Source organism: Gopherus evgoodei, chromosome 1, assembly GCF_007399415.2.
Source record: "Gopherus evgoodei ecotype Sinaloan lineage chromosome 1, rGopEvg1_v1.p, whole genome shotgun sequence".
NCBI lineage: Eukaryota > Metazoa > Chordata > Testudines > Testudinidae > Gopherus > Gopherus evgoodei.
In genome coordinates this window covers 50,576,231-50,600,338 of record NC_044322.1, presented here as the reverse complement: position 1 = coordinate 50,600,338, position 24,108 = coordinate 50,576,231, and the positions used below count along the sequence as shown (strand labels likewise).

General features: G+C 42.5%; 1 protein-coding gene across 1 annotated transcript in view; it reads right to left on the bottom strand.

Moving 5' to 3' along the window:
- FREM2 (FRAS1 related extracellular matrix 2) overlaps positions 1 to 24,108 on the bottom strand; it is a 223,922-nt gene that overhangs the window by 58,783 nt on the left and 141,031 nt on the right. The window contains exons 7-9 of the mRNA XM_030563843.1: positions 3,594 to 3,743; positions 873 to 1,082; positions 20 to 217 (exon numbers count right to left, since the gene is read on the bottom strand). Coding sequence (XP_030419703.1) covers positions 20 to 217; positions 873 to 1,082; positions 3,594 to 3,743 — 558 coding nt within the window. The remainder of the gene's footprint in view (positions 1 to 19; positions 218 to 872; positions 1,083 to 3,593; positions 3,744 to 24,108) is intronic.

Here is a 24,108-nt window from a genome sequence, read left to right as displayed (position 1 = left end):
ACAAAGAACTGTAGCTTACCAGGAAGGAAAGTGATGATGGAATCGTCAGTGTTAGGACGTTCTTCAAAGTCCATCATTACCTGGGCTGAACCCTGCCGACTATAACAGCGTACTGTAGATGTGTAGCGGATATCCCCACTCCTATATATCATGGCAGAAATCTGTCCATCATTTTCACTGCCAATGTACATAGGTTCTTTAAACTGCATCTTAGGCACTAGACAGACACATACAAAAGAAGGAAAAAAATATCCAAAATGATCAATTCCTAGAGCCACTGCTTTTAACATGATCATGTTATGTGCCATGTTATATATGATTATGATGTGGCAGACTCCTCACCAGGTAGCAACTGATATATTTAGCACATTTCCCACAATTCAAAGAGTGAAATCCTGGCCCAATGGAAAATGGAAAAATGTCTACTGACTTCAGTGGGTCCAGGATTTCACCACAACTGCTTTATAGAACTAAAAGCTATGGCCCTGATTTTGACCTCACACTGGTATAAATCAAGAATATTACAATTTATGTCTATAAAATTACAACTAGCAAATGTAAAACTAGTATAAATGTATTTATCTTCAGGCCTTATGTACATTTTCTACATTCCCCAAGGTTTTAGGAAAAGAAGTGAAAAATTATAGCCAGCTGAGAGTACATGTAGATCAGTAAGGGCCCAGAAATTTTATAATGATCACAAATGGTCAGAAGCCTGATTTTACACCTCATCCGAAAGATCACAACTCCAGCAATGTAGTGTTTCCAAACACCATGCCTGGACATTGGTTCCATACAGACTCAGAAGGAAGAATACTATCTATTGCATTGCAAGCATCATTTTTCTTCCTGTGAAAATAATTAATACTTACAATCAGAGACTGAGTCATTGATGAAGATGGTGGCTTTGCTTGGTTCTCCAAGGATAGCATTCATGGGCATTCGCAGCACAAGCTCAAACTTCTCAATTCCTTCTAATACTGGCTGTCCAAGGTCATCCAAAATGGTCACACGGAAAGTCTGCATGTTGACTCCAGGGGCAAAATCCAAATTACGACTGATGCCTACATAATCCACCCCAGCTACACAAAGAAACAACATAAAATGGAATACATTGATGGAACTGTTTTTTCACAGCATTTAGTTAAAGAAAATAAGGGATCTAAAGTCAGGAAGTTGATGACAGTAACTCATAAAAACGTAATAATCTCTTTTGTTGTCAAGGAGTATTTTTTACTTTATCATTTAAAACTCTCTAGAACTTTTGTGGTCATTCAAAGCAAAAAGCTTCTTACCTAGAAAGGATTTGGAGCAGGCCTGATTCTAACCTCACTTACCCTGTTGAAAATCAGGAATAACACCATTTAAGTGAATGGAGTTATTCTGATGTAAAACCTATAGAGATGAGAGATTATGTGAGATGCAAACTATAGTTTGGGACCAACTAGAGTGGTCTGGGAGAAATCCCAGAAATGAAGGAGATTCTTTGGAATAAAGATTTAATATTATGCCTATAATTCTAGGGGACAGTGCAGCAAATTATGTGACTAATGTAAAAAGGGAAAACAGAACAACCAAGAGGCTGATTAAGAGGAATTACACTACTGATATCCAGATGAGATATATAACACGAATGAAACTTAAGTGTAGCGAAGAGGGAAGGCAAACAGATTTTGGATCCTGCTGGCCAGAGGCTAATGAAAGTCCAAGAGAACGACAAGATGAGTTAAATTACATCCAGACCATGTCAAATGGGGCCTGGCACACTTCAGTGTCAAAGATAAGAAAACCCAGTTCACTCTAGGAATAAAAAAAAAAACTAGAGAAGTGAATGAGACAGGATGTTGGGTTATACCAGGACACGGTGTCTGGTTTCCAGAGTATTAAAGGTACTTAAGTCTGAGGTGAAAGAGTGGACTTTTGTGCATTTGCTGTGATATCACAGTACAATCTGTTTTACTTCTCCAATAAACTCTTAAATAAAGAGATGAAAAGCCCTTACACATATTGCTGAAGGAAACAAAAACAACCCCGCCCCCCACCTATTTAACAGGTTATCCAGTGAGTGAAAACCAAAAACATGGTCCGGTGGTAAACTCTTATAATGCTGTTATGCTTTTCTGGAACAAAAATGCATTCAATATTTAGGGTGAGGTAAACCCAACAGATCACGTGAAATAATAGTTAAGAAATGAAGTAAATGGACATTGTTTTTAGGCATCTTAATAATCTAATTTTCCAAGAGAAGGCACAAAAATGTGGAAAGGCATACTAATGCTAAACCCAGATTCTATGTCTTCCTGTCATGGGCATCATAACAAGAAGGCTTATGACAACTAAGAGTATTTTAAAATTATATCAGTAACTAAACACTAACGTCTGTTCCTGCTCAATGTAACCATCTAGGAAAAATATTTGGACTCTTCATGACTTCTCCACATCAAAAGAACGCTTTAGCATAAAACACCATGTTTTAGAAACAGACTGAGTACAGTACATCTCCAGCTCCAGATATCAGTTTAGAGCTTGATCCTTTCAGCATGTGGATGAAGGCTCTGAGGGTATGTCTGCACGAAGAGCTAGGGGTATGACTCCCAGCTCACATAGACATACTCACACTAACTCTCCTGGAGCCGGCACAATAAAAACATTTGTGAGCTGGGGTAGCATGGGCAGTTGGTGAGCGGCGGCATGGGCTATCTGTGCTGAGTACCTACCTACCTACCTGGACCCCACGGGTATGTACTTGGGGCAACCAGCCCACGGTGCCACTCACAGCTGCCTGTGCTACCACACCTGCACAACTATTTTTAGTCCACTAACTCTCCTCGAATTAGCACGTGAGTGTGTCTGTGTGAACTGGGAATCATTCCTCTAGCTCTAAGGGTAGACATAGACTAAGTATAATAAGCTGAGGGCAGCAAGAACTGTAGGCTGGTGGGCTGGCAAGAACTCTGTGCCTAGCATGTATTAGGAAGCAATGAGCACCTGACCATGAGAGATAATAGTTTGTGGGAACCATTGGAAGGCTGGAGCTATAATTTGCCCTTGCTTCCATTTCCTTCTAAGGGCAGCTCTTAAACACATTTGAATAAGCCCTTACTTCAGCTTAGCTGTAAGAATAACTCTGATATCTAAAAATGGGCTGTATGCATCTCAAATAGATCACGTGAAGGGCTAAGCAGCTTAAACCTTTAATTAAATTCATGGTAGCTGAGGGCAGTCAGCACCTTCCAGGATAAAGCCCATGATTTCCATTCATTTGTTTTCATTTCAACACCTGTCCATGTCCTTTCTCTGTTCCTCATCATGCTCACTTTCCCCTTCACTTACCAGCATACAGTTCAGTGTGGGCACAGAGGTCTCCTCATACTTCTGAACATCACACACATGCATTTCTTCACACTGCGGAGAAGCCTCTGGGCAAAGGTTCGGAGCAAACACTAAGTGTGGCATGCCTAGCCTTAAGGCTCTCTGAGCCACTTCTGGGGCTAAACCAGAAGCATTCAGGACTGAATTCACACTGGATGTACCAGTGCTCCATGTTAAGACATATTTAGGAAAAATGACACTAGAGCAAAATGATCACTCACCCTCTGCAGTTATTGGCTCAGTTTTGCGAGACCTGACTGTAACAGCGGCAGCTCTGGACAAATCAGTTCCAGTTCTCCAGACACGCACCTCAACAAAGCCAGCACTCTCATCAACATAGTATTTGACATCTCCAAAGTAGAAGACTGGTTCTGGTAAAAAGGTCAAAGTCATTAAAGTTTGCTCCTTACTGGAGAACCTACTTTTAAACATATATAAACAAATTAAAAATATATACAAGAGGAAGGATGGTCCAGTAGTTAAGGGCAGGGACTTGGCAGTCTAGGGTTCAATTCCTGTTCCACCTCTGTGATGTTGAGAAGTCTCTGTCCCTCAGTTCTCTGTAAAATGGGGGTGATAACTTTTCTCTACTTCAAAGGGGGGTTGTGAGGATGAATACATTAATACAAGAACTAGGGGTCACCAAATGAAATTAATATGCAGCAAGTTTAAGGAAGTTCTTCACGCAGCGCACAGTCAACTTGTGGAACTCCTTACCTGAGGAGGTTGTGAAGTCTAGGACTATAACAGCATTTAAAAGAGAACTGGATAAATTCATAGTGGTTAAGTCCATTAATGGCTATTAGCCAGGATGGGTAATAATAATAACAACAACAAACAACAACAACAACTGGAGATATACCAATCTCCTAGAACTGGAAGGGACCTTGAAAGGGCATTGAGTCCAGCCCCCTGCCTCCACTAGCAAGATCAATTTTTTTGCCCTGATCCTTAAGTGGCCCCCTCAAGGATTGAACTCACAACTCAGGGTTTAGCAAGCCAATGCTCAAACCACCTGGGTAAGGAATGGTGTCCCTAGACTCTGTTTGTCAGGGGATGGTGATGGATGGCAGGAGAGAGAGCACTTGATCATTGCTTGTTAGGTTCACTCCCTCTGGGGCACCTGGCATTGGCCACTGTCTGTAGACAGATACTGGGCTAGATGGACCTTTGGTCTGACCCGGTATGGTCGTTATGTTCTTAATGATTATAAGGTGCTCAGACAAATGTTAATGTAAGTATGGCAGACAGAAACAAAAGAAGTCAAATCCTAAAGAGGAAAATAGAAGAGAGCATAAATTTTGGCAAGTCAAGTGTAAAAGTATAATCAGGCAGGCCAAATAAGAAATTAAAGAACAAGTAACAAAAGACACAAAAACTAACATCAAAATATTTTTTTAAGTACATCAGAAGCAGGAAGCCTGCCAAACAATCAGTGTGGCCACTGGACAATCGAGGTGCTAAAGGAGCACTCAAGGAAGACAAAGCCATTGCAGGGAAGCTAAATGAATTCTTTGCATCAGTCTTCACTGCAGAGGACGTGAGTGAGATTTCCACACCTAAGCCATTCTTTTTAGGTGACAAATCTGAGAGACTGTCTCAGACTGAGGTGTCAGTAAAGGTGGTTTTGGAACAAATCAAAAAAATTAAACAGTAATAAGTCACCAGGACCAGATGGTATTCACCCAAGAGTTCTGAAGGAACTCTAATATGAAGCTGCACAACTAACAACTGTGGTATGTAACCTATCACTTAAATCAGCCTCTTTATCAGATGACTGGACAATAGCCAATTTACAAAAAAAAAAGTCTCCAGAGGCAATCCGGACAATTATAGACAGGTAAACCTAACTTAAAACCAGGCAAACTGGTTGAAACTATAGTAAAGAACAGAATTATCAGACACAGATGAACATGATTTGTTGGGATAGAGTTAACATGGCTTTTTAAAGAGAAATCATGCCTCATTAATCAGAATTCTTTGAGGGGTTCAACAAACATGTGGATAAGACTGATCCAGTGAACATAGTTTACTTGGACTTTCAGAAAGCCTTTCACAAGGTCCCTAATCAATGGCTCTTAAGCAAAATAAGCTGTCATGGGGTAAGAGGCAAGGTCCTGTCATGGATCAGTAACTGGTTAAAAGACAGGAAACAAAGGGTAGGAATAAATGGTCAGTTTTCAGAATGGAGAGGTGTAAGTAGTGGGGTCCCCAAGAATCTGTACTGGGACCAGTGATCTTCAACATACTCATAAATGATCTTGAAAAAGTGGTGATCAGTGAAGTGGCCAAGTTTGCAGATGATACTAAATTATTCAACATAGTTAAGTTCAAAGCAGACTGCTAAGAGTTACCAAGGGAATCTTACAAAACTGGGTGATTGGGCAACAAAATGGCAGATGAAATTCAATATTGATAAGTGCAAAGTAATGCACATTGGAAAACATAATTCCAACTATCAATATAAAAAAATGGGGTCTAAGTTAGCTGTTACCACTCAAGAAAAAGATCTTGGAATCACTGTGGGTAGTTCCTGAAAACATCCACTCAATGTGCAGTGGCAGTCAAAAAAAAGCTAATAAAAATTATAGGAACTATTAGAAAAGGGATAAATAATAGAATCATAGGGTTGGAAGGGACCTCAGAAGGTCATCTAGTCCAATGCCTTGCTCAAAGCAGGACCAATCCCCAGACAGATTTTTACCCCAGTTCCCTAAGTGGCCCCCTCAAGGATTGAACTAACAACCTTGTGTTTAACAGGCCAATGTTCAAACCACTGAGCTATCCCTGCCCCCCAGTAAATATCATAATGCCACTATATAAATCCACAATACATCCATATCTGGACTACTGCATGCAGTTTTGGTCTCCCCATCTCAAAAAGATGTATTAGAATAGGAAAAGGTATGGAGAAGGGCAGCAAAAATGATCAGGGGTATGGAACAGCTTGCATATCAGGAGAGATTAAAAAAACTGAGACTGTTCATCTTGGAGAAGAGACGACTAAGAGGGGATATGATAGTAGTCTATAAAATCATGAATGGTGTGGAGAAAGTGAATAAGGAAGTAATATTTACTCTTTTAAATAACACAAGAGCCAAGAGTTACCCGATGAAATTAATAGGCAGCAGGTTTAAAACAAACAAAAGAAAGTAATTCTTCTCACAGTGTCGAGTCAATCTGTGGAATTCATTGCCAGGGGATTTGTGAAAACCAAAAGTATAACTGGATTCAAAGAAGATTTATTAAGGTCATTGAGGATAGGTCCAGCAACGGCTATTAGAAAAGACGGTCAGGGATGCAACCCTATGCTCCCTAAGCTTCTGATTGACAGATGCTGGGAATAAGCAACAGGGGATCAATCACCGGATAATTGCCCTGTTCTGCTTATTCCCTCTGAAGCATCTGGCATTGGCCACTGTTAGAAGACAGGATACTAGGTTAGATGGACTTCTGTTCTGATCCAGTATGGCCATTTTTACATTCTCATGAGTAATTCAATCTCTATTTAGCAGTGCCCTTAACCCCATGCTCAACATGTGATAAAGTCCAACTGAAGTCAAATGGGACTTAAACGTGTGCTTTGCTGAATTGGGATGGGATTATTCTCAGGATTAAAATTAAGCACCGTCTTAAGTGTTTTGCTGAATTGGGCCTTAGGAAACAGTTACCTGATCTTCTAGGCAAAAGTGAGTATCCATTTAAAAATGCAATATTGTTTCAGCCCACCCAAATTACAAAGAGTACATACAAATTTTATTTAGTTTTACAGTAACTCCTACTCCTGGGTGAATTCTGCACCACTGAGCACGCAGAATTCATATCCACCTGCAGATTTCTTTCCTTCCCTTCGGAAAATGATGGAGAAGCAAAGGGAAGCCGCCCTGGAGGTGGAGGGTCCGGGAAAGCTCACGGACATTGCCCCCTGAAACAGAGGTGAGGCACAAGTGACATGCCGTGTCATGTGCCACTGCCCCCCTCCATTTCTGCAAACTCAGAGCTGCCTGGCTGAAGGAGGGTGCCACTCAGACACCGCCTCCTAGGTCCTAGTGCTGGCTGTGCTCCCCTTTTGTATGCCGGGAGCCATCCTGTTTTCTGCACAACAGTGAGAGCTTATGTTGGCGCAGGGCAAAGGGGCAGGGTGGGGTGGAGAGAAGAGACAGCGGGGAACGAAGAGGGTGGGATAGGCCAGGGAAAGGGGGATGTGGGAGTGAAGGGAGGGGATGGGGCAGGGGACAGCAGGGAGAGGAAGGGGAAAGGAATGAGATAGGGGACAGTGGAGAGTGCAGGGGACAGTGGGGTAGGGAGATGGGATGGGGACGAGAAGGGGCTAGGGGAATAGGGCAGGGAAGTGGGAGCCCGGCATGCGGCATCCCCTTGACAGCAGCAGTAGCTGGGGCTCCCCCGTTAAGTAGGCCCATCAAATCCTCACACCAATGAGCACTACCCCCTTGCACCTGGACCACCCTGATGGGCCTGCCCGCACACAGCCTCCCACCCCAGTAAGCCCCAACCAGCTGCACCAGACCCTCACCCCGCCACGCCCCACTCCCCCAGCACCTGGACACTCCAGCTGAGCCCCAACCACCTTCACTTGGACCCCCCTGCAGAGTCCCATTGCTCCTGCACCCAGAACTCCCCAATGATCCCCTGTACATCAAGATCTCTCACTTAGCTGCCCGCACTCAGACTGCCCCACACCGAACTCTCTTACCCCACACCTGGGTCCCCCTACTCTGAGCCCCTCTATGCTTGCATCCTGCTGGGTTGAGCCTGCCTGCTCATACCTGGTGTATCTAGCACAGAGGGCCAGGGACCTAGTGTGTTTCTGCAGCAGGCCTGGCCCTTGTGCTGTGTCAGAATCGGGTGCAGCCTCAATGCCATGTCCCTGTCCCAGGGTAGAAGGGGCTGCAGGATGATTTCCCTGTGCTCCTCACTGCCATGCTGCATCCTCCACATGTATTTATTGACAAATAAAATTTGCATAATTTTAAAATATTGTGCAAAGAATTTTCTTTTTCTTTTTTTTTTTTTTGGTGCAGAATTCCCTCAGGAGTAAACTCCCTACATACTTTCTTGATTTGGGTCTGTCCAAACCCACTGTAGGAGGACAGTATCTGCCTTGAAAAGTTTAGAATCTCATCTAAAACCAGATGCAGTATTGTGTATAAAAAAGAGCAGGAAGGAGCACAAGGGACACAGAAACTACATACATATGATTAGAAATTATTGAAACCTACATCTTACTATCCTGCATACAATTCCCTACCCTGAGGGTAACAAGCAACAAAAGAACAAAACCTCACTGAACCATCAGTAGAAGACCAGCTCTCTTCTTCCAGGAAGCATAATAAAGCATTTTTTAAAACCTATATGAGGGGTTCCTGGTATAGTTTACATTAATGAAAAATTACAATGTGTGTATTTGTTTTCATACTTTGGGCCAACAGGCAAGAAATCTGCACATCACATCTCACTCCCTTCCTGCACTTTCAACTCTAGGTACCAGTGTGTATGAGAGTGTGTGTGTACAGATTAACATGTTATCTTATTAACCTTATTCCTAGCTGGTCCTTGTGCACTAGCCAATACATTCCTTGCATTTCTCACTTCAGTGCAAACAGACAAAGGTGAAGACAGATACTGAGACCTTAAACAGGGTTTCAGTGCTGAATTCTGTCATCCAGACCAGATTGGAACATGATGTAGCTTTGTGAACTGTTCTGTGAAGGGTTGTCCCACAAAGTACGGAGACAAAACCCTCAATCTGATTCCCCACAATTAACATTTAGACTGAAATCAAGCTTATTTCCTATTCCAAACTATGTGAGTACTGTCCTTATCTTAGCATTTTAAACCCCTCAGATTACAAGAAAGAACAGCAAAAAATGGAGCAGGGGGCATGTTATCCCATTTAATAGCAATATGTTTATCTGCATTTTTCCTCTTTTTTCAGAGAGCAAATTAACAAATGCTTTGTACCTAAATACACTGCACTGCTACAGGCTGGGAGCCCTACAGCTATCTCTATGGAGAGAATCTGGTGTCCAGAGTCAGCACTGCCAGTGACCGTCAACATGAAAGAATCATTGGGCGAGAGAGAGCAAGCGAGCAGGCAAACAAGCATGAAAATGACTCTGTTGCCTGGGGGTTAGAGCTACAGCAGTGGTTGGGATGTGTGAGACACAGGACTCAGTTCACCTGTTCCAATGATTTTTTTAAATGATCTATGCACAATGGAACAGCTTCATCAGGAGAGACTGAGGGAGCCCCACATCATAATATCCCACAGCCCAGTGACTAAGGAGTTAACCTGAGAGGTGTCGTTCCCTGTTCAAATCCCTTCTTCCCCTTAGGAGGAAGGGGGGACTTGAAGCAAAGGTCGCCCACATCCCAGGTGAGTATCCTAATCCCTGGGCTATAAGTAGAATAAGTTCACCTACAGGGGCCTGATCCAGCAGGCACACTCTGAGTATGCTTACCAGATTGGGCCCTGCAGGCGAGTTAGGTTAGCGAATCACCTTGGGCTTAGGCTCCACTGCCTGGTGTGGGGCTGCACTGCACATGTTTAGAAACACAGATGCTGAGGGAACTTCTACTGCAAAAATATAGGAGCTGAGCCTGTTCAGGTGCCCACCGGGTGCCATGGCTGCTGAGCAGGGGCCTGATTCTGGAATTTAGGCACCTTTTGTGAATCTAGCTCAAGGGTCGGCAAACTTTGGCAAGCGGCTTGCCAGGGTAAGCACCGTGGTGGGCCGGACCAATTTGTTTACCTGCTGCCTCTGCAGGTTTGTCTGATCGTGGCTCCCACTGGCTGCGGTTCCCCACTCCAGGCCAATGGGGGTGGTAGGAAGCAGTGGTCAGCACATCCATTGGCCTGAGCCACTTCCTGCCATTGACCTGGAGCAGTGAACTGCGGCCAGTGGGAGCCGCAATCAGCCGAACCTGTGGAGGCGGCAGGTAAACAAACTGGTCTGGCCCGTCAGGGTGCTTACCCTGGTGAGCTGCATGCCAGAGGTTGCTGACCCCTGCTCTAGCCCTTAGTGTTTTTCACAACAGCTGAGGACACTATGCCACTAACAATAAGGAAATCATCATTAGGAACTATACAAAACCACAGTAAACACAGAGATCCACTTTCATCTGTGGTGTGACTCCACTTCCTAACAAGGAGACACACCTAGGATAAACCACAATTTTCTAATCAACTGAGGGCTTCGTCCCTCATTTTCAGATTCAGTTCAGGTTAAATCATCCCCCACTGATTTTTCAGAACTGCCAGCGAAACAAAAAATCAGTTATTTGCCCAGCTCTAGTTAGTAGAGTCAGAACTCAGGCATTTCTAGCAACACGTCCTCAAGCTCTGATTAGAGGAGCGTTTCCGGACAAGATACTGGAAACACTAGCTTTGTCAACCTGGGTGCCTGCCCCGTTACAGCTACAGCACTGCTGAAAAACAGGCACCAAATTTGCTACTGCAGCCACAGGCCCACAGGGAACCACATTACTGCGGTAAGTTAGCTAGCCTCATATTCGGGAATGATTTTCACACATTTTGAGACACATATCTGTAATAGCAGACACATTCTTCATGGTTATTCATCCTAGGAACCAAATCCTTACTAGGGTTTTGTAGTTAATTTCCTGTAAGTCCTTTTAGGAGCTCCCCAGGGGAAGCAGCAAAGCCAAGGTACAAACAGGGAGGCATTGTGTTTCACACATCATGGTTGGAAAACATGCTGCCCCATGATTGGGGGCTCCCTTATAGCAGATCTTTAATCTAGTAATCGGTCTGAATAGAGAGCATTGCAAATGTAATGACTTCTCTTTCAGAAATAAGAGAGCCTTTCATGTAGCAAACACAAATTGAAGATTGCAGATTTCACTGGCATACAGTTAGAGTAATTAGAGGACTGAGGATGGGAACTTAATTCCCAATGGCCTCTGATAAAGAAATTAAATCTATGTTTTGTCCTTACATCCAGCAGAATGGAAAGTAGCGGGTATATATTAATTAGAACATTAACCAGCAGTCAAGCAGGAAAATTAGACAAACTTTTGAAGCTGTCAAAAGCACATCCACACTTGATTATATCTCATAAAGGCAACAAGTATAAAAAGAACGCAATGCAAATATCAATTCTAATGGATCTTTCAGCTTCTAAAACAACATTCTCAGCTACCATAGAGAGATGAAGTATGACCAACCACAGCGGGCAATGAAAAGAAACATGCTACTTTTGTGAGATGTGTGCAGTGCTTTGCCTGATTCTTGGCTTGCAATGCATCATGATGCACAAGCCAGAAAGAAGACAGCTTTACTCTTGGATCCCAGGGCAAGATTGCACAGCCAGCAATAAACTGAGCAGACTTGTTATAGAAATAACTGAGAGACAAACGTGGAATTCCATTAGGGTTTTTTTTACAGTAACTTCTCAGTCCAACTCCACTGAAATGAAGAGGGGTTTAGTTTTATTATTATTAATTTGTATTGGGGTATCACCTTGCAATGCAGGGTGATGGACCAGGACGGTGCCAGGACCTGTACAAACACAGGACAAAAAGATGGCCCCTGCCTCAAAGAGCTTACTATTTAAGTCAAATGTTTTGATGTCAGGGTAGCCTGCATGCCAGATCCCATATACACTTACAGAATATGGTCTGGAGATTTCAAATATTAGTAAAAAGAACTACATTGACTCTCCCTTCCCCTTCAAATGGTGCCTACTTTCTGAGTAAACTTTCCCTCAAGGTCACTGAGATGGGGATGTGAAGTTTGCCCACCCACTTTCTGAGAATACATTGTTTTGGTATGTTTTGTAAAATATCTATTTTCACTGATCTACATGATCTATAGAAGGGAAGAATAATAAAGGGGAAATTTTTCTGGTAGCTCTAATATGCGAGTATAAACATGAGGTAGCTGCATAAGCCGTAGATGGAGTAACTATTTACATCTGGACAATGTGTGCTGTGGACTAGATCTTTTATATTGGTATTCATGTTGTTCCTGTCTACAGGCTTGAGGCCCTCTTGTTTCTTTGCAGTCTGAATAGGGTGGAATTAGCAGGTGGAAATTGTTTACTAAGATTTTATGATACTTGTGTGGAAATGTGAATTTATTAGGCTAATGTTAATAAGGATAAATGTCTACATAATTTAAATAATTATAGTTTCTCAGTTCATATATGTTAATAAGGACAAAAATTAAAAAGTTTAAAAAGAAATCTATGTTCACTAAAGAAAGTTATATTAGCAAGAAGGACCTTTACATTTGAAAATAGGTAGCACCATTATATAGCTATTTGTGCTTACTTGAAATTACACAAGTGAATGAGCTTGAAGTTAGTACACCGAATTTAATTTGCCAAGTCATTTTTTTGTTATTGAGTGGTATAGAAGCAGGGGTCAAGATTATATGCAAAGCACAATTCTGGACTGAATACCCTTTGTAAAAATGCCAGTGGTTTTTCATTTGATGTGGTCAAAACTGATTACTTTCCAAATGTATATGCTGCAATTTTAACAGCTCAGTCATCTCAGCATTGTTATCATAACTTTCACAATCAAAAAATAAATTAATCTTGCAATCAAAATTACTAGCTGTAGTTAAAATTCCACATATAGTATCTCAAGCAAATAATTTCAGCATTTACATTTGTCTCCCATAGCTCACATCTCTCCTGTACCTCAAATTTTCTTTTTTTTTTTAAATCAAGTTTATTCAGTATAGTACTTAAAAGTGCAAACTTAATCTTAAAAGTTGCACTAATTTATAGATTTCAATTCCATCTTTTAAGAAACATACATAGAATTTTGTGAACTACAAAAGTAGCTGCATACATTAATTGGGCTGATTTGCTCCTATAGTTTTATGAGAATGTAACTCAAAAGATTTCAATAACACCAGGAAGAGGACCCAAAGAACGCTATAAATAAACATGTCATATAAAATCTAGTTTTAAGTGATTTACGATGTATAGTACTACATAAATGAAGATCTTTGTTTTACCACCTTATCCTTTACATTAAAGTGTACGCATTCTTGGTATTCCTAATTGCTCGTGCCACTCTGAACCCAATAAAAGCAAAGCACACATTCTGAGTGCTACACAAATTATTTGCACCCAATTTATCAACAATAAAGAAAGCTGCACAGGCAACATGTCAATTTGTAGTGTTCTAACATTCGTGTCACATATGACATGCGTCCAGTTTTTGCATAGCTGGGAAATTAGAGTGTTGAGGTTGGTGCAGAGGTGCTGCAAGATCAGACAGTATGCTTTGTTTTATTGCCTTGATGGCAATAGAGTTTCCTTAATCCTGCAAAAGGGTGCTCTGCACCAGTCCTACCCATCTTCAGAATAGAACTTACCCCACAGTAGTTCACAAAGGCTGTGACACCATTAGTTTTGACTGCTGAAGTTCATTTTGCCCAAGACAATTGTTCATAGTTTTATATGGATTTTAGAGGCTTCTTTCTGTTTATAAGTGGATTCACATTTAGTGTTCTGTTCCAAAACACAGTTAACGTTTTACGAATCCCAGATTATCCCACTTACAGGTGTAATTACTATTATTGCAAATGTCCTTGAGATAAATTTGGTAAGCAGGTGGACCTTAGTGCCATCTCAGACAGTCGAAGATGGCAGATGCTTGCATATGATGCCCTGACCCCAGATGCTGGCATAAGGGGAAGAAGTAGCAGTAGTAATAGTCATCCTTGTTACAAATCCTGCAGTCCTTGAAATCAGTGAGGGTTTTCAGAGATTCCAAAGCCAGAAGGAACGATTGTGATCATCTAATGTCTGACCTCCTGTATAACGCAGGCCCTAAATCTTCCCCCAAATAATTCCTAGAACATATCACTTGCTTGACTAAGGTTTGAGTAAAGGATTGTAGGACTGTCTCATTTATATCATCGTTACTCCACTGGCCATCTGCCCAAATCATTCACTTATCTGGAGAGTTATTTCATTTAAAATTTAAATAAAAAATATTAGGCAGCACTCCAGGAATAAACAGATGCTTGGGATTTGGGGGCACACTTGCACAGGAAGGGATTGCCTCTAGCCACCATCTGATACTGTGCATTACTTTCCTTCGGGCTACACTTCCTAAAGTATATTAAATGAGTTCAGAATCTTTTTATCATTTTTAAAAGAATGAACAGGAAGCAAAAACTGATGGCTTTAACAGAAACAACACAGAAATGAGCAACTACAGCAAAATCCTCAAGAAGCTGCTGAAACAGAGAGAGACAAGTACATGGGACAGATTTATTAGTAGTAAGTATTTTTTGCCACACTTAAAGGCATACTAGGAGCCTCACAGAACACATAGCCAGACAGGCCCCTACCTCAAGTAGCTCACAAACTAAGATTTAGACAAGAAATAACAAGTGAGATTGTGTACAAACAAGAGTGGGCAGGGTAGATTTGGACAGAGATTTATAAATAAGACCAAGCAGAGACTCAGTAGGTGTACATTTTAAAAAGCTTTTCTTTTTTTTAGGTTAGTTTTAGTTTCATATAGTAATTAGTTCAATTTTTGTGTGATTTGCAGCAGAGGTTAGCCGTTAGCAGGGATTTGAAGGAGGCAAGTGTATTTGCAAAGGCAAAGAGGTTCGGTGAAAATGGCCTGGGAGATTTGAATGTTGTTCTTCCTAAGTGGGGTTAGTAACAACAATGAACAAAAGCAAAAACAAAGCAAGAAACAAAACAAATCAGTACTATGTATTCTGAATGCTTCTGTTTTGTGATCTATATCTTGTAACATCCACCTGATTCACTATGGTGATCTCCAGGATTTCACTATTAAATTCACCCTGGGGAACAAGGTTTTCCTCATCTGGGGATATGGTACTACCAGGGACCTTTTTCTCTGAAATGGGAAAGTATTTCTTTCCCCTTACCTTTTCAAACTTCTTTATGGGCACACCTCAGAAAGAAAACAAGGGAAACAAACATTTTCACTGACACACCATTACTTATAAACAAGTGATTGTATAAAGGCTTCTAAGTAAATGCACCTGCCTGTGTTTGTTGTTCTTTGGAATATGTAAAGTGAGAGCAGGGTAGAGAGGACTTCCTAGAGCATTGATGGCTCAGACTGATTTCTCAGAGTGAATTTTGACTGACTTTGTATAAAAGCAAATACCTGCAGAAAATGTGAGAAGTCTTTTTGTAATAAAAGCCATTTGATTTCAACTGCAACTAGAGCAAAATTGAGCATTTGCTGCTATAAAACCTAAAACGGAATTATTCATTTTCTGAGCCTATACTCTATATGAATAATATTAGCTTGGACCAATCAGTAGAATTTTATCATAGTCACCTTATTTATTTCACATTTAATTTCTAAAAATATAATTCTCTCTTAAACATAGTAGAATCTGCTTAGTTTCTTTGAAGAACCATTTATAAGGCAGGAAAACATTTTTTTGGGGGGGGGGCGAAGAATGGCTTAGAGAACAGGAAGTTGACAGTTAATGATGGAGTAATATAAACATCATGTCTTCCATGTGATTTTTGCTACTGACACTAGCTGAGTAAGATGCATCGCCCCACCACAGCATTTATTATATATCTTGAACCAACTCATGATTTTGTTCAATATTTTGTTAAAAAATAGTTAAGTCTGTTCTTTTTCCCTCTATGGAGACAAGCGCTTTTCTAGACTGAAGACATCTTCATCAAACTGTAATGGAGCCCAACAAACATGTTGTCACACTTCTCTCTCCAATTTCTGCCTGTTTAGTATTCAGCTAACAGTGCTCGCTATTATGCACAGTGCTATCGTAGCATACTATGTTTGTTTAACTGGCACGACACACTGTTTTAGAGATTCCCTGAGACAGGATCAGATTATGGTTGGCCCACCCCAAGTGTGTGTGTTCTATGTGGGAGGAAAGGCGGGAAGAATGGAATTCAAGAAACCTTCTGTTTTCCTGCACCTCCTCATAGGAGCCAGTCAATCATTCCAGTACTTGCTGCTAGCACTTGGCTTGGCAAAGAATCAGGGAGAGGGCAGAACAGTGGCCTCACCTTCTCCCTGCCCTTTCCATACTGTGCAGTGGAGCTGAGCTGGCATGATGGGGACACATTTAGTACCGCTTTACACACTCTTGCATCTGCTCCCCCCAAGCATTGTGGCATCATGGACTGTGGCTTAACAGTTACCTTAATGAGCATAATGAGATGGTAATTACATCTGTAGAGGAACTATGCATAGTCCAAGAGGCTAGGTCTTTTTACAGCTCCAATTAAGCAAAACACACAGGTTTGTTTTGAAAGACACATGCTGTTTTGCACAATATCCCTACAATCTTTTGGAAGGATTAACCTCAAGAGCAGTAGGAAAAGTACCAAAATATGTGAAAAAGCAAGATGTGATACAGTGACATGCTCTCTGGTGATAAAATAGGGAGCGTCACATTTTCTGCACTGGAGGCCTTGTTATTAATATTTAAAACTCACAATGGACAAAATCACAGAAAAAAAACTTGCTGATTCTTTGGATGATAAGTTGAGCAAAATAATAAAGCGTGGCAAGCAACAACCAGCAAATGTCCAGAGCAATATTAATAGCATTCAACTAGCTGAAGCCCACATTTCAGATGCCAACGATCAATAAAATGGCAGAGTATCAACATAAGGAGTTGCAAGACACACCGCATGATTAAGAGAATTATAGAGAAAATTGTAGGCCTGCAGAGCTATTTATTAACTGGACCTCTGAGATTTTGAAGATGCCCTTGAAAAGGAACCAGCTGAAATATCAACAGGGCCAACCGTATATTTAGGATTGCATTTAAAGACAGAGAATTCTCAGCATGGCGTGCACGTCAGTGAGCTCTCTGATATCACAGTGATCCATCGGTCCTCAAATAACATCACATAGAACAAATACCACTCGGTTTTAACTCTGCCTAATTTAGTTAGAGGCACCGATTCTGTATAGGTCAGCGCCATCTCCTGTGATATGCCTGTTGGTGAGTATTTCTGTATTTGCTGTTAGGGTAATAGAAGTAATGTGGAATATCCAGAAGCATCTATTCAAAATCTCTCTCTTGAAGGGACCAATTTTTAAAAGTTATTGCTATATATAAAAGCATTGACAAGACAAAATAAAATCTATCTATGCATAAAACCATTGACAGTAACAGATGCTGTAAGAAAGGCAAATTCCAACTAGGCCCGGTTGTCTCTATGATACCTCCCAGTGTGAGATATAATGTTAATTTATTGCTGTGATAGACAGCCAACAGTGACTTCCTAATTTATCAACTCTTCTATTATAAACAGAGCATTCTGTTTTACTCATGGTGAAGATGGCTAATGCTTCTAATAATAAAATATTAGTGAAGAACCCGGGGTAGGACATGTATGATAAATTGGCAACCTTCCATTTTTTGCCCTGATCAGTTAGTTTGGCCATCTGTCAAAGACTGGAGAAAGAGTAGCGGGCTATGTAGATATTTTGCATACAAAAGGGACACAATAAATGTGTAGGACAGTGTTTGTCCAAAATGTAAGGACATAAGAATGGCTATATTGAGTCAGATGAAAGGTCCATCTAGTCCAGTATCCTGTCTACCGACAGTGGCCAAGGCCAGGTGTCCCAGAGGGAATGAACAGAACAGGTAATCATCAAGTGATTCATACCCTGTCACCCATTCCCAGTTCTGGCAAACAGAGGGTAAGGACACCATCCCTGCCCATCCTGGCTAATAGTCATTGATGGACCTATCCTCCATGAATTTATCTAGTTCTTTTTTGAACCGTGGTATGCTCTTGGCCTTCACAACATCCTCTGGCAAGGACTTCCACAGGTTGACTGTGCAGTGTGTGAAAAAATACTTCCTTTTGTTTGTTTTAAATGTGCTGCCTATTCATTTTATTTGGTGGCTCCTAGTTCTGGTGTTATGAGAAGGAGTAAATAACACTTCCTTATTTACTTTTTCCACACCAGTCATGATTTTATAGACCGCTATCATATCCCCCCTTGGTTGTCTCTTTTCCCAGTCTTATTAATCTCTCCTCATATTGAAGCCATTCCATACTCCCTAATAATTTTTGTTTAAAGAAATTAACTGCTGGAAAAGAGCATAAAATCAATGCTTTGGCATGGCAGACCCAGTAGAAAATTAAAAATGACAGAGATCTAAAATACTGTGGCTGTATCAGAGGAAGGAAGTCTCTTCCTTTAGTTCCATCCAGACAGATGGTACTACTCTTGGGCTATCCTGAGGTGGTTGTAGGCACCATTATAACGTTGGGCATGCTGCACCCGGTGTTTGAGCTGGCATTTGAGGTTGGATGGATGGATATTACTCATCCCTCATGTTCTTACCACTGTTGCATTCGATTTGAGATTGTGGCACACAACCTGATGATGAGGTGAAGGACCTGTTTTGATGGACAGCCCCTGAAGACTGATGGCACTAACAGGATTCCACGTAGGCTTGTGGGATAAGATTGTTTTTCTGACACATCACTTTAGTGATAGTTTGATAGGATATTATAACAATCTTTTGTCCTTCACTATTGATCCAAGGCACCTTATCAATGTCATCTCTGGCTTTATCCTCAAAGGTCACCATGGTTTACAAATTACTTTGCAGATGGCAAAGAAAAGTTTCATCTTCATTACAGCATCTGCAAAGGCTCATACAGTCACAACATTCTGAGTAGCTGACAGCTTAATGAATCCCAGCTGCCTCCACTCAGTTACTGAGTCAAGTTTTTCCTCACTGTGAAGAGTGTTCATGTTATTTTGCAAAAACACAAAACCAAAACAAAAACAAATAAACAAACAAAAAAGCGCTAATAGCATTCTGGAGAGTATTAATAGGTGTGTTATATTTGAGAGTACTGTGTTCAGTTTTGGGCACCACACTTTAAGAAAGATGCTGACAAATTGGAAAGAATCCAGGGAAATGCAATAAAAATGATCAGTTTAAAAAACTTGACCTATGAGAAAAGGTAAAAAAAAAAACAACCCAGCATGTTCAGTCTTGAGAAAATAAAACTGAGGGGGGATCTAATAACAGTCTTCAATTATATTTAGGGCTGTTACAAAGAGGACGGGGATCAATTGTTCTTTATGTCCACTCAAGGTAGGACAAAGAGTTATGGGCTTAATCTGCAGCATGGGAAGTTTAGGTTGGAGATTAGGAAAAAATTCCCAATTAAGGATAGTTAACTACTGGATTAGATTACCGAGGGAGGCTGTGGACTCCCCATCATTGGAGGTTTTTAAGGACAAGTTAGACAATCACCTGTCAGGGATGGTCTATGTTTACTTGGTCCTGCCACAACCTGGGGGGCTAGATGATCTCTCAGAGACCTTTCTAAACCCACATTTCTATGACTCTATGATATTAGAGTTTTTCATGCCTATCATGATACTTAGTGCAAAGTCCGTACTCCAGGACAGATATTGCATTGTTGATTTTCAGCCCCATTTCAGGTTACTAATAGAAGATGTTAGTAAAGAGACCTCTGGCCAGCTAAAGAATTCCTTGACTATTTTAATACTCAGAACAAATTGGACAAATAGAGAGTTGGTGGCTCATGAATACTGCATGCTTCCTCTAGGGATATTTACAGTTTAATTGCTTGCAGCGTGAGTGCCAGCTATTGGTTCAGGTAAAATACTAGAAGACCCAGGAAAGTTGGGTTCTGTTCCTAACTCTGCCACTGGTTTACTGTGTGACTAGGACCAACTCACTAAATCACTCCATCGCTCAGTTTACCCATCTGTAAAATGGGGCAGAACTGCTCTCCCCTACAGGGGATGGTGTGAGGGTTAATGTGGACATTTTTTCTGACAAGTTAAATAAACTGTAAGCCATGCTGTGATATAAACCTGTGGCCTTCGCCTCCCCAGTAATGGTGCTGAAATGTTTAACAGGGGTTCAGCAAGAGGAGTCTGAATGGCTGCTTGCCAGCCTTATGTGAGTGAAGTGGAACAAATCTGTTGAATGCCCTTCCTGCTGTGAACAGTATAGTTTTTCAGCAATTCCAATAAGGCAAGAAGAGAGTTCACATGTCCTGCAGAGTGGCAGTGTGCTCTCTTGGCAGTACTAAGTATTCGGGAAGGAGAAAAGAACTCTTGGGGAGATAACCTCCCCAACAACTTAAACCAAAGAAAGCAAATGATCTCCTTTTTGTGTGCTCTACCATTTTATTCATCAATGCTTGGGTCATCACTTTCAGATGCTAAACATGATGATGACCCAAGAGTTTGATATTGGCAAAAAAATCCATTTTTACAACAGCATAACAACACTATTTAGTTCAATTCCTAGGTGCTGCAACTGTTCGTTTTAAACTGAGTGGATTGGCATCCAGATAGAAATACAGTAAAATTAGATCATTACATTAAGTGATCATTAGTGCACCTCTGAACCCAGTCTTTATGTCTGGCCTCTGTTAGTGACTATTCAATGCAAATTGTTCCAGTCTGATTATTTTATGGGGAAGATTTAACATCTGCTGTATTTTATGCAGAATCTGTTTGTTTGGGTTTTTTAATGGCCACTTAAAGTCATAGAGCCATAGAATATCAGGGTTACTTTTTTTATTCAGAGAAATGTTGGATCAGTTTGTTTATTAGATGACTAAACATTTCATACAAGTACAATTTTTGTGTCTAAAGAATATTGCTAAGCCTGATTATTCAGTTGATTAAGTGAAGATGGTGAAATGAGCTTTTAGTTAACAAAATATTTCACTAGTGAAAATGAATATATTAAATGCAAGCTCAAGTTGAACAAAATATTTATTGTTAGCAATGGTGAATACAATTTTTCATTTTTTGTTTATTTTGGGGTCTGTTTATTAATTCATAATCTCTTACATTTTTAAGGTACCAATGGATCCTAACACATTGACAAATTATAGAAATACAGGAATCATTTTGCTTGGCACTGAAATGCAGCAATGTCTGGATGGGAAAGTGGACCAGTTTAACAGCAAACAGAAACGCTGTACAAAAAAGTGAAGAATATGGTATCCAGTTGACACTGATATGGTGCTTTTGTCCATTATCATTTTTCTATGCGAGTTCATTTGAGAGCATAGTGGTTGTCTGGTTTCACCCACATAACTGCTATGGGAGCATGTAGTGTGCTGGATGAGGTACATAAGAAGCTGTGACATGTGTAGGACACTATCACCTATGGGTGAACACTTCTCACAGAATGATCACTCCGTATCTGACCCCTCAGTCCTCATTCTCAAAAGAAACCTCCACAACACCTTTAAAACATGAGCCTAGGAGCTTAAATTCATAACTTTGCTACACATTCAAAATAATAGTCTTAATAATGGCACTAGATTTATGGCTTATTTAGTGGCAGATTATCCACTGGGTCCACGGGACCCATGCCAGTGCAAATTGGGGAGCCCCACCCACAGGAGGCAAGCGCTGGGGCAAGGGATGTTTCCATGCTCCCCTCTCTCCCTCCCCACACCTGACTCTGCTCCCTAGCAGCAGCACTGGGCAGGGAGAAGCAGGGACAGAGTCAGACTAGGCGCACGTCCAGACTAACCCGCGGCATCAGCGGGTTAAAATCGATTGCTCGGGGATCGATATATCGCGTCTAGTCTGGACGCGATGTATCGATCCCCGAGCACGCTTACATCGATTCCGGAACTCCATCAACCCGAACGGAGTTCCAGAATCGACATGGAGAGCCGCGGACATCAATGCCGCGCCGTCCAGACGGGTGAGTACCTCGATTTTAGAAATTCGACTTCAGCTACGTTATTCCCGTAGCTGAAGTTGCGTATCTAAAATCGATTTTAATACCTAGTCTGGACGTGGCCTCAGAGTCAGAGAGGAACGGGTAGGAGCCAGAGCCTCTCCAGCTGCACCAGGAGGCTGCCCGCAGCAGCTTCCTGGGAGAGAGCCTGGCTGGGGGATGGGCAGCAGCCCACTCCCTGCCCAGGCATGGCCTCTGGGGACAGTGGCTGAGCAAGCCGTAGTTCCCCCCACCCCACTCCCCGGAACGTTCGGCCCCTGTCCCCAGAAGCTGAGCCTGGGCAGGGAGCAGGCTGCTGCCCCTCCCCAGCCAGGCTCTCTCCCCATCAGCTGGCTATGCTGCACAGAGCAGTGTCCTGCTCCTCACCTGGCTGAGCTGCCAGGAGGGCGGGGAGCAGTCAAACGTGCTGGGGGTGGGAGGAAACAACAGGAGGACAGAGCCCTTCCCCCCAGAGGTAATGTGGGGTGGGGAGAGCATGAGCCTTTGAGTGGGAGTGGGAGTGGGGTGGGGCCACATGGGAAGTCATGTGTTGTCCCCTTTTGTTGGTGTCCCCCCAGTATGGTGATGGCTGGGCAAACAAAGTTTGAGAAGCCCCAGTGCCCTGTCCCCCACCAAAGCGCAGGGTGGCGGGGGAAACCCCAGTGCCAGGACCCCTGCTGTGGCCCCGGGACTGGAGGAGCTCTGGTTCCATGGGTGGCAGGTGGAGCCCACCTTCAGGGAGGCTAGGCCCTGGCTCCACTGCTTTCACCTGCGGTGACCCCCACAGCCGAAGCCCTGAGACCCCGTACCTCCCCTGCAGCCAGAGCCACGAGCTCCTCCCTTGCCTGGAGGAACCCCAGGCCAGCTGAAGTCCCAAGGCCCCCCCCCCCCCCGCTACCTGCCTGGAGGTGCCCCGAGCCTCCTCCACTCTGTGGCCCACAGAACCCTGGGCACCCACAACCACACCTCCCCTCCCTAGACCCCGACCCACCCCAGGGAAAAGTGTCTCACTATCATCCCAAAGAACCTTTTGATATGCTCCATGCAGGTTCCCGTGTGGTGAATAGGTGGTATTTGCTACTCAGCTTCCTGAGTTCATCAGTAATCTCTTTGGAATCCAGGGAGATTACTGATGAACCTGAGAAACTAAGTAGCAAATACTGCCTTGTCAGCTGCCCCAGAACCGGCATGGGGCATAATAAAGCAAAAACTTTCCCCGCCAAACCCAGCAACTGGGGTTCTGGCGGCCACGGTAGCACCAGGGGAGGCTGAGCCTCCCCAGGCATATTATACCTGCCACCCATGTCTGGCTCCCTGCCACAGCCTCAGGGATGGGGGAGCTCTCACTCTCTGCTATGGCCCTGAGGCCCTGGGGGGAGGGGGTTACTGAGCTTCTCTGGTCTTGGGGTTGCTGTGGGGAGGCAGAATGGGGTGGGACAGGGGGTGGAACAGGGGTGGGACTGCAAGGAGAAAGGGCAGAATGGTTTGGGGGCATGGGCGGAGCCACAGATGGAAAGCATGGGGAGGGCAACCCCCACTTGCTCTGGCCCAGGGCCCCAGGGAACCTTAATCCACCTCTGAGTTTATTACAATCATCTGTGACCCACTAAGCTGCCCTTTTTGTCTTATGACTGGAGAGGTGTTAACAGGCCACTTTACCTTGAATAATCTTTTTAAATGTATGTTAAATACTTAGGCTAAACAATCTGTTCCATTTTGTATTTAGTTGTGACACACAGAGTACCTTTTCAGACCCAAAGCAGAGCAAAAGCTTGTCTCTCTTACCAGCAGAAGCTAGTTCTAGCTTCTTTTAGTAGGCAATTTTAGGCTACTTTGTAACATACACAGTTGCCAACTTTCATGCGGTAAATAAGCACCCTGACTTTCACAATAAGCCAAAAATCAAGCTAATCTCATTTCAAAACAAGGCCAAAACAAGCCAATTCCTAAGAACCCCAACACTCTATGTGACTAGATCCCTACGG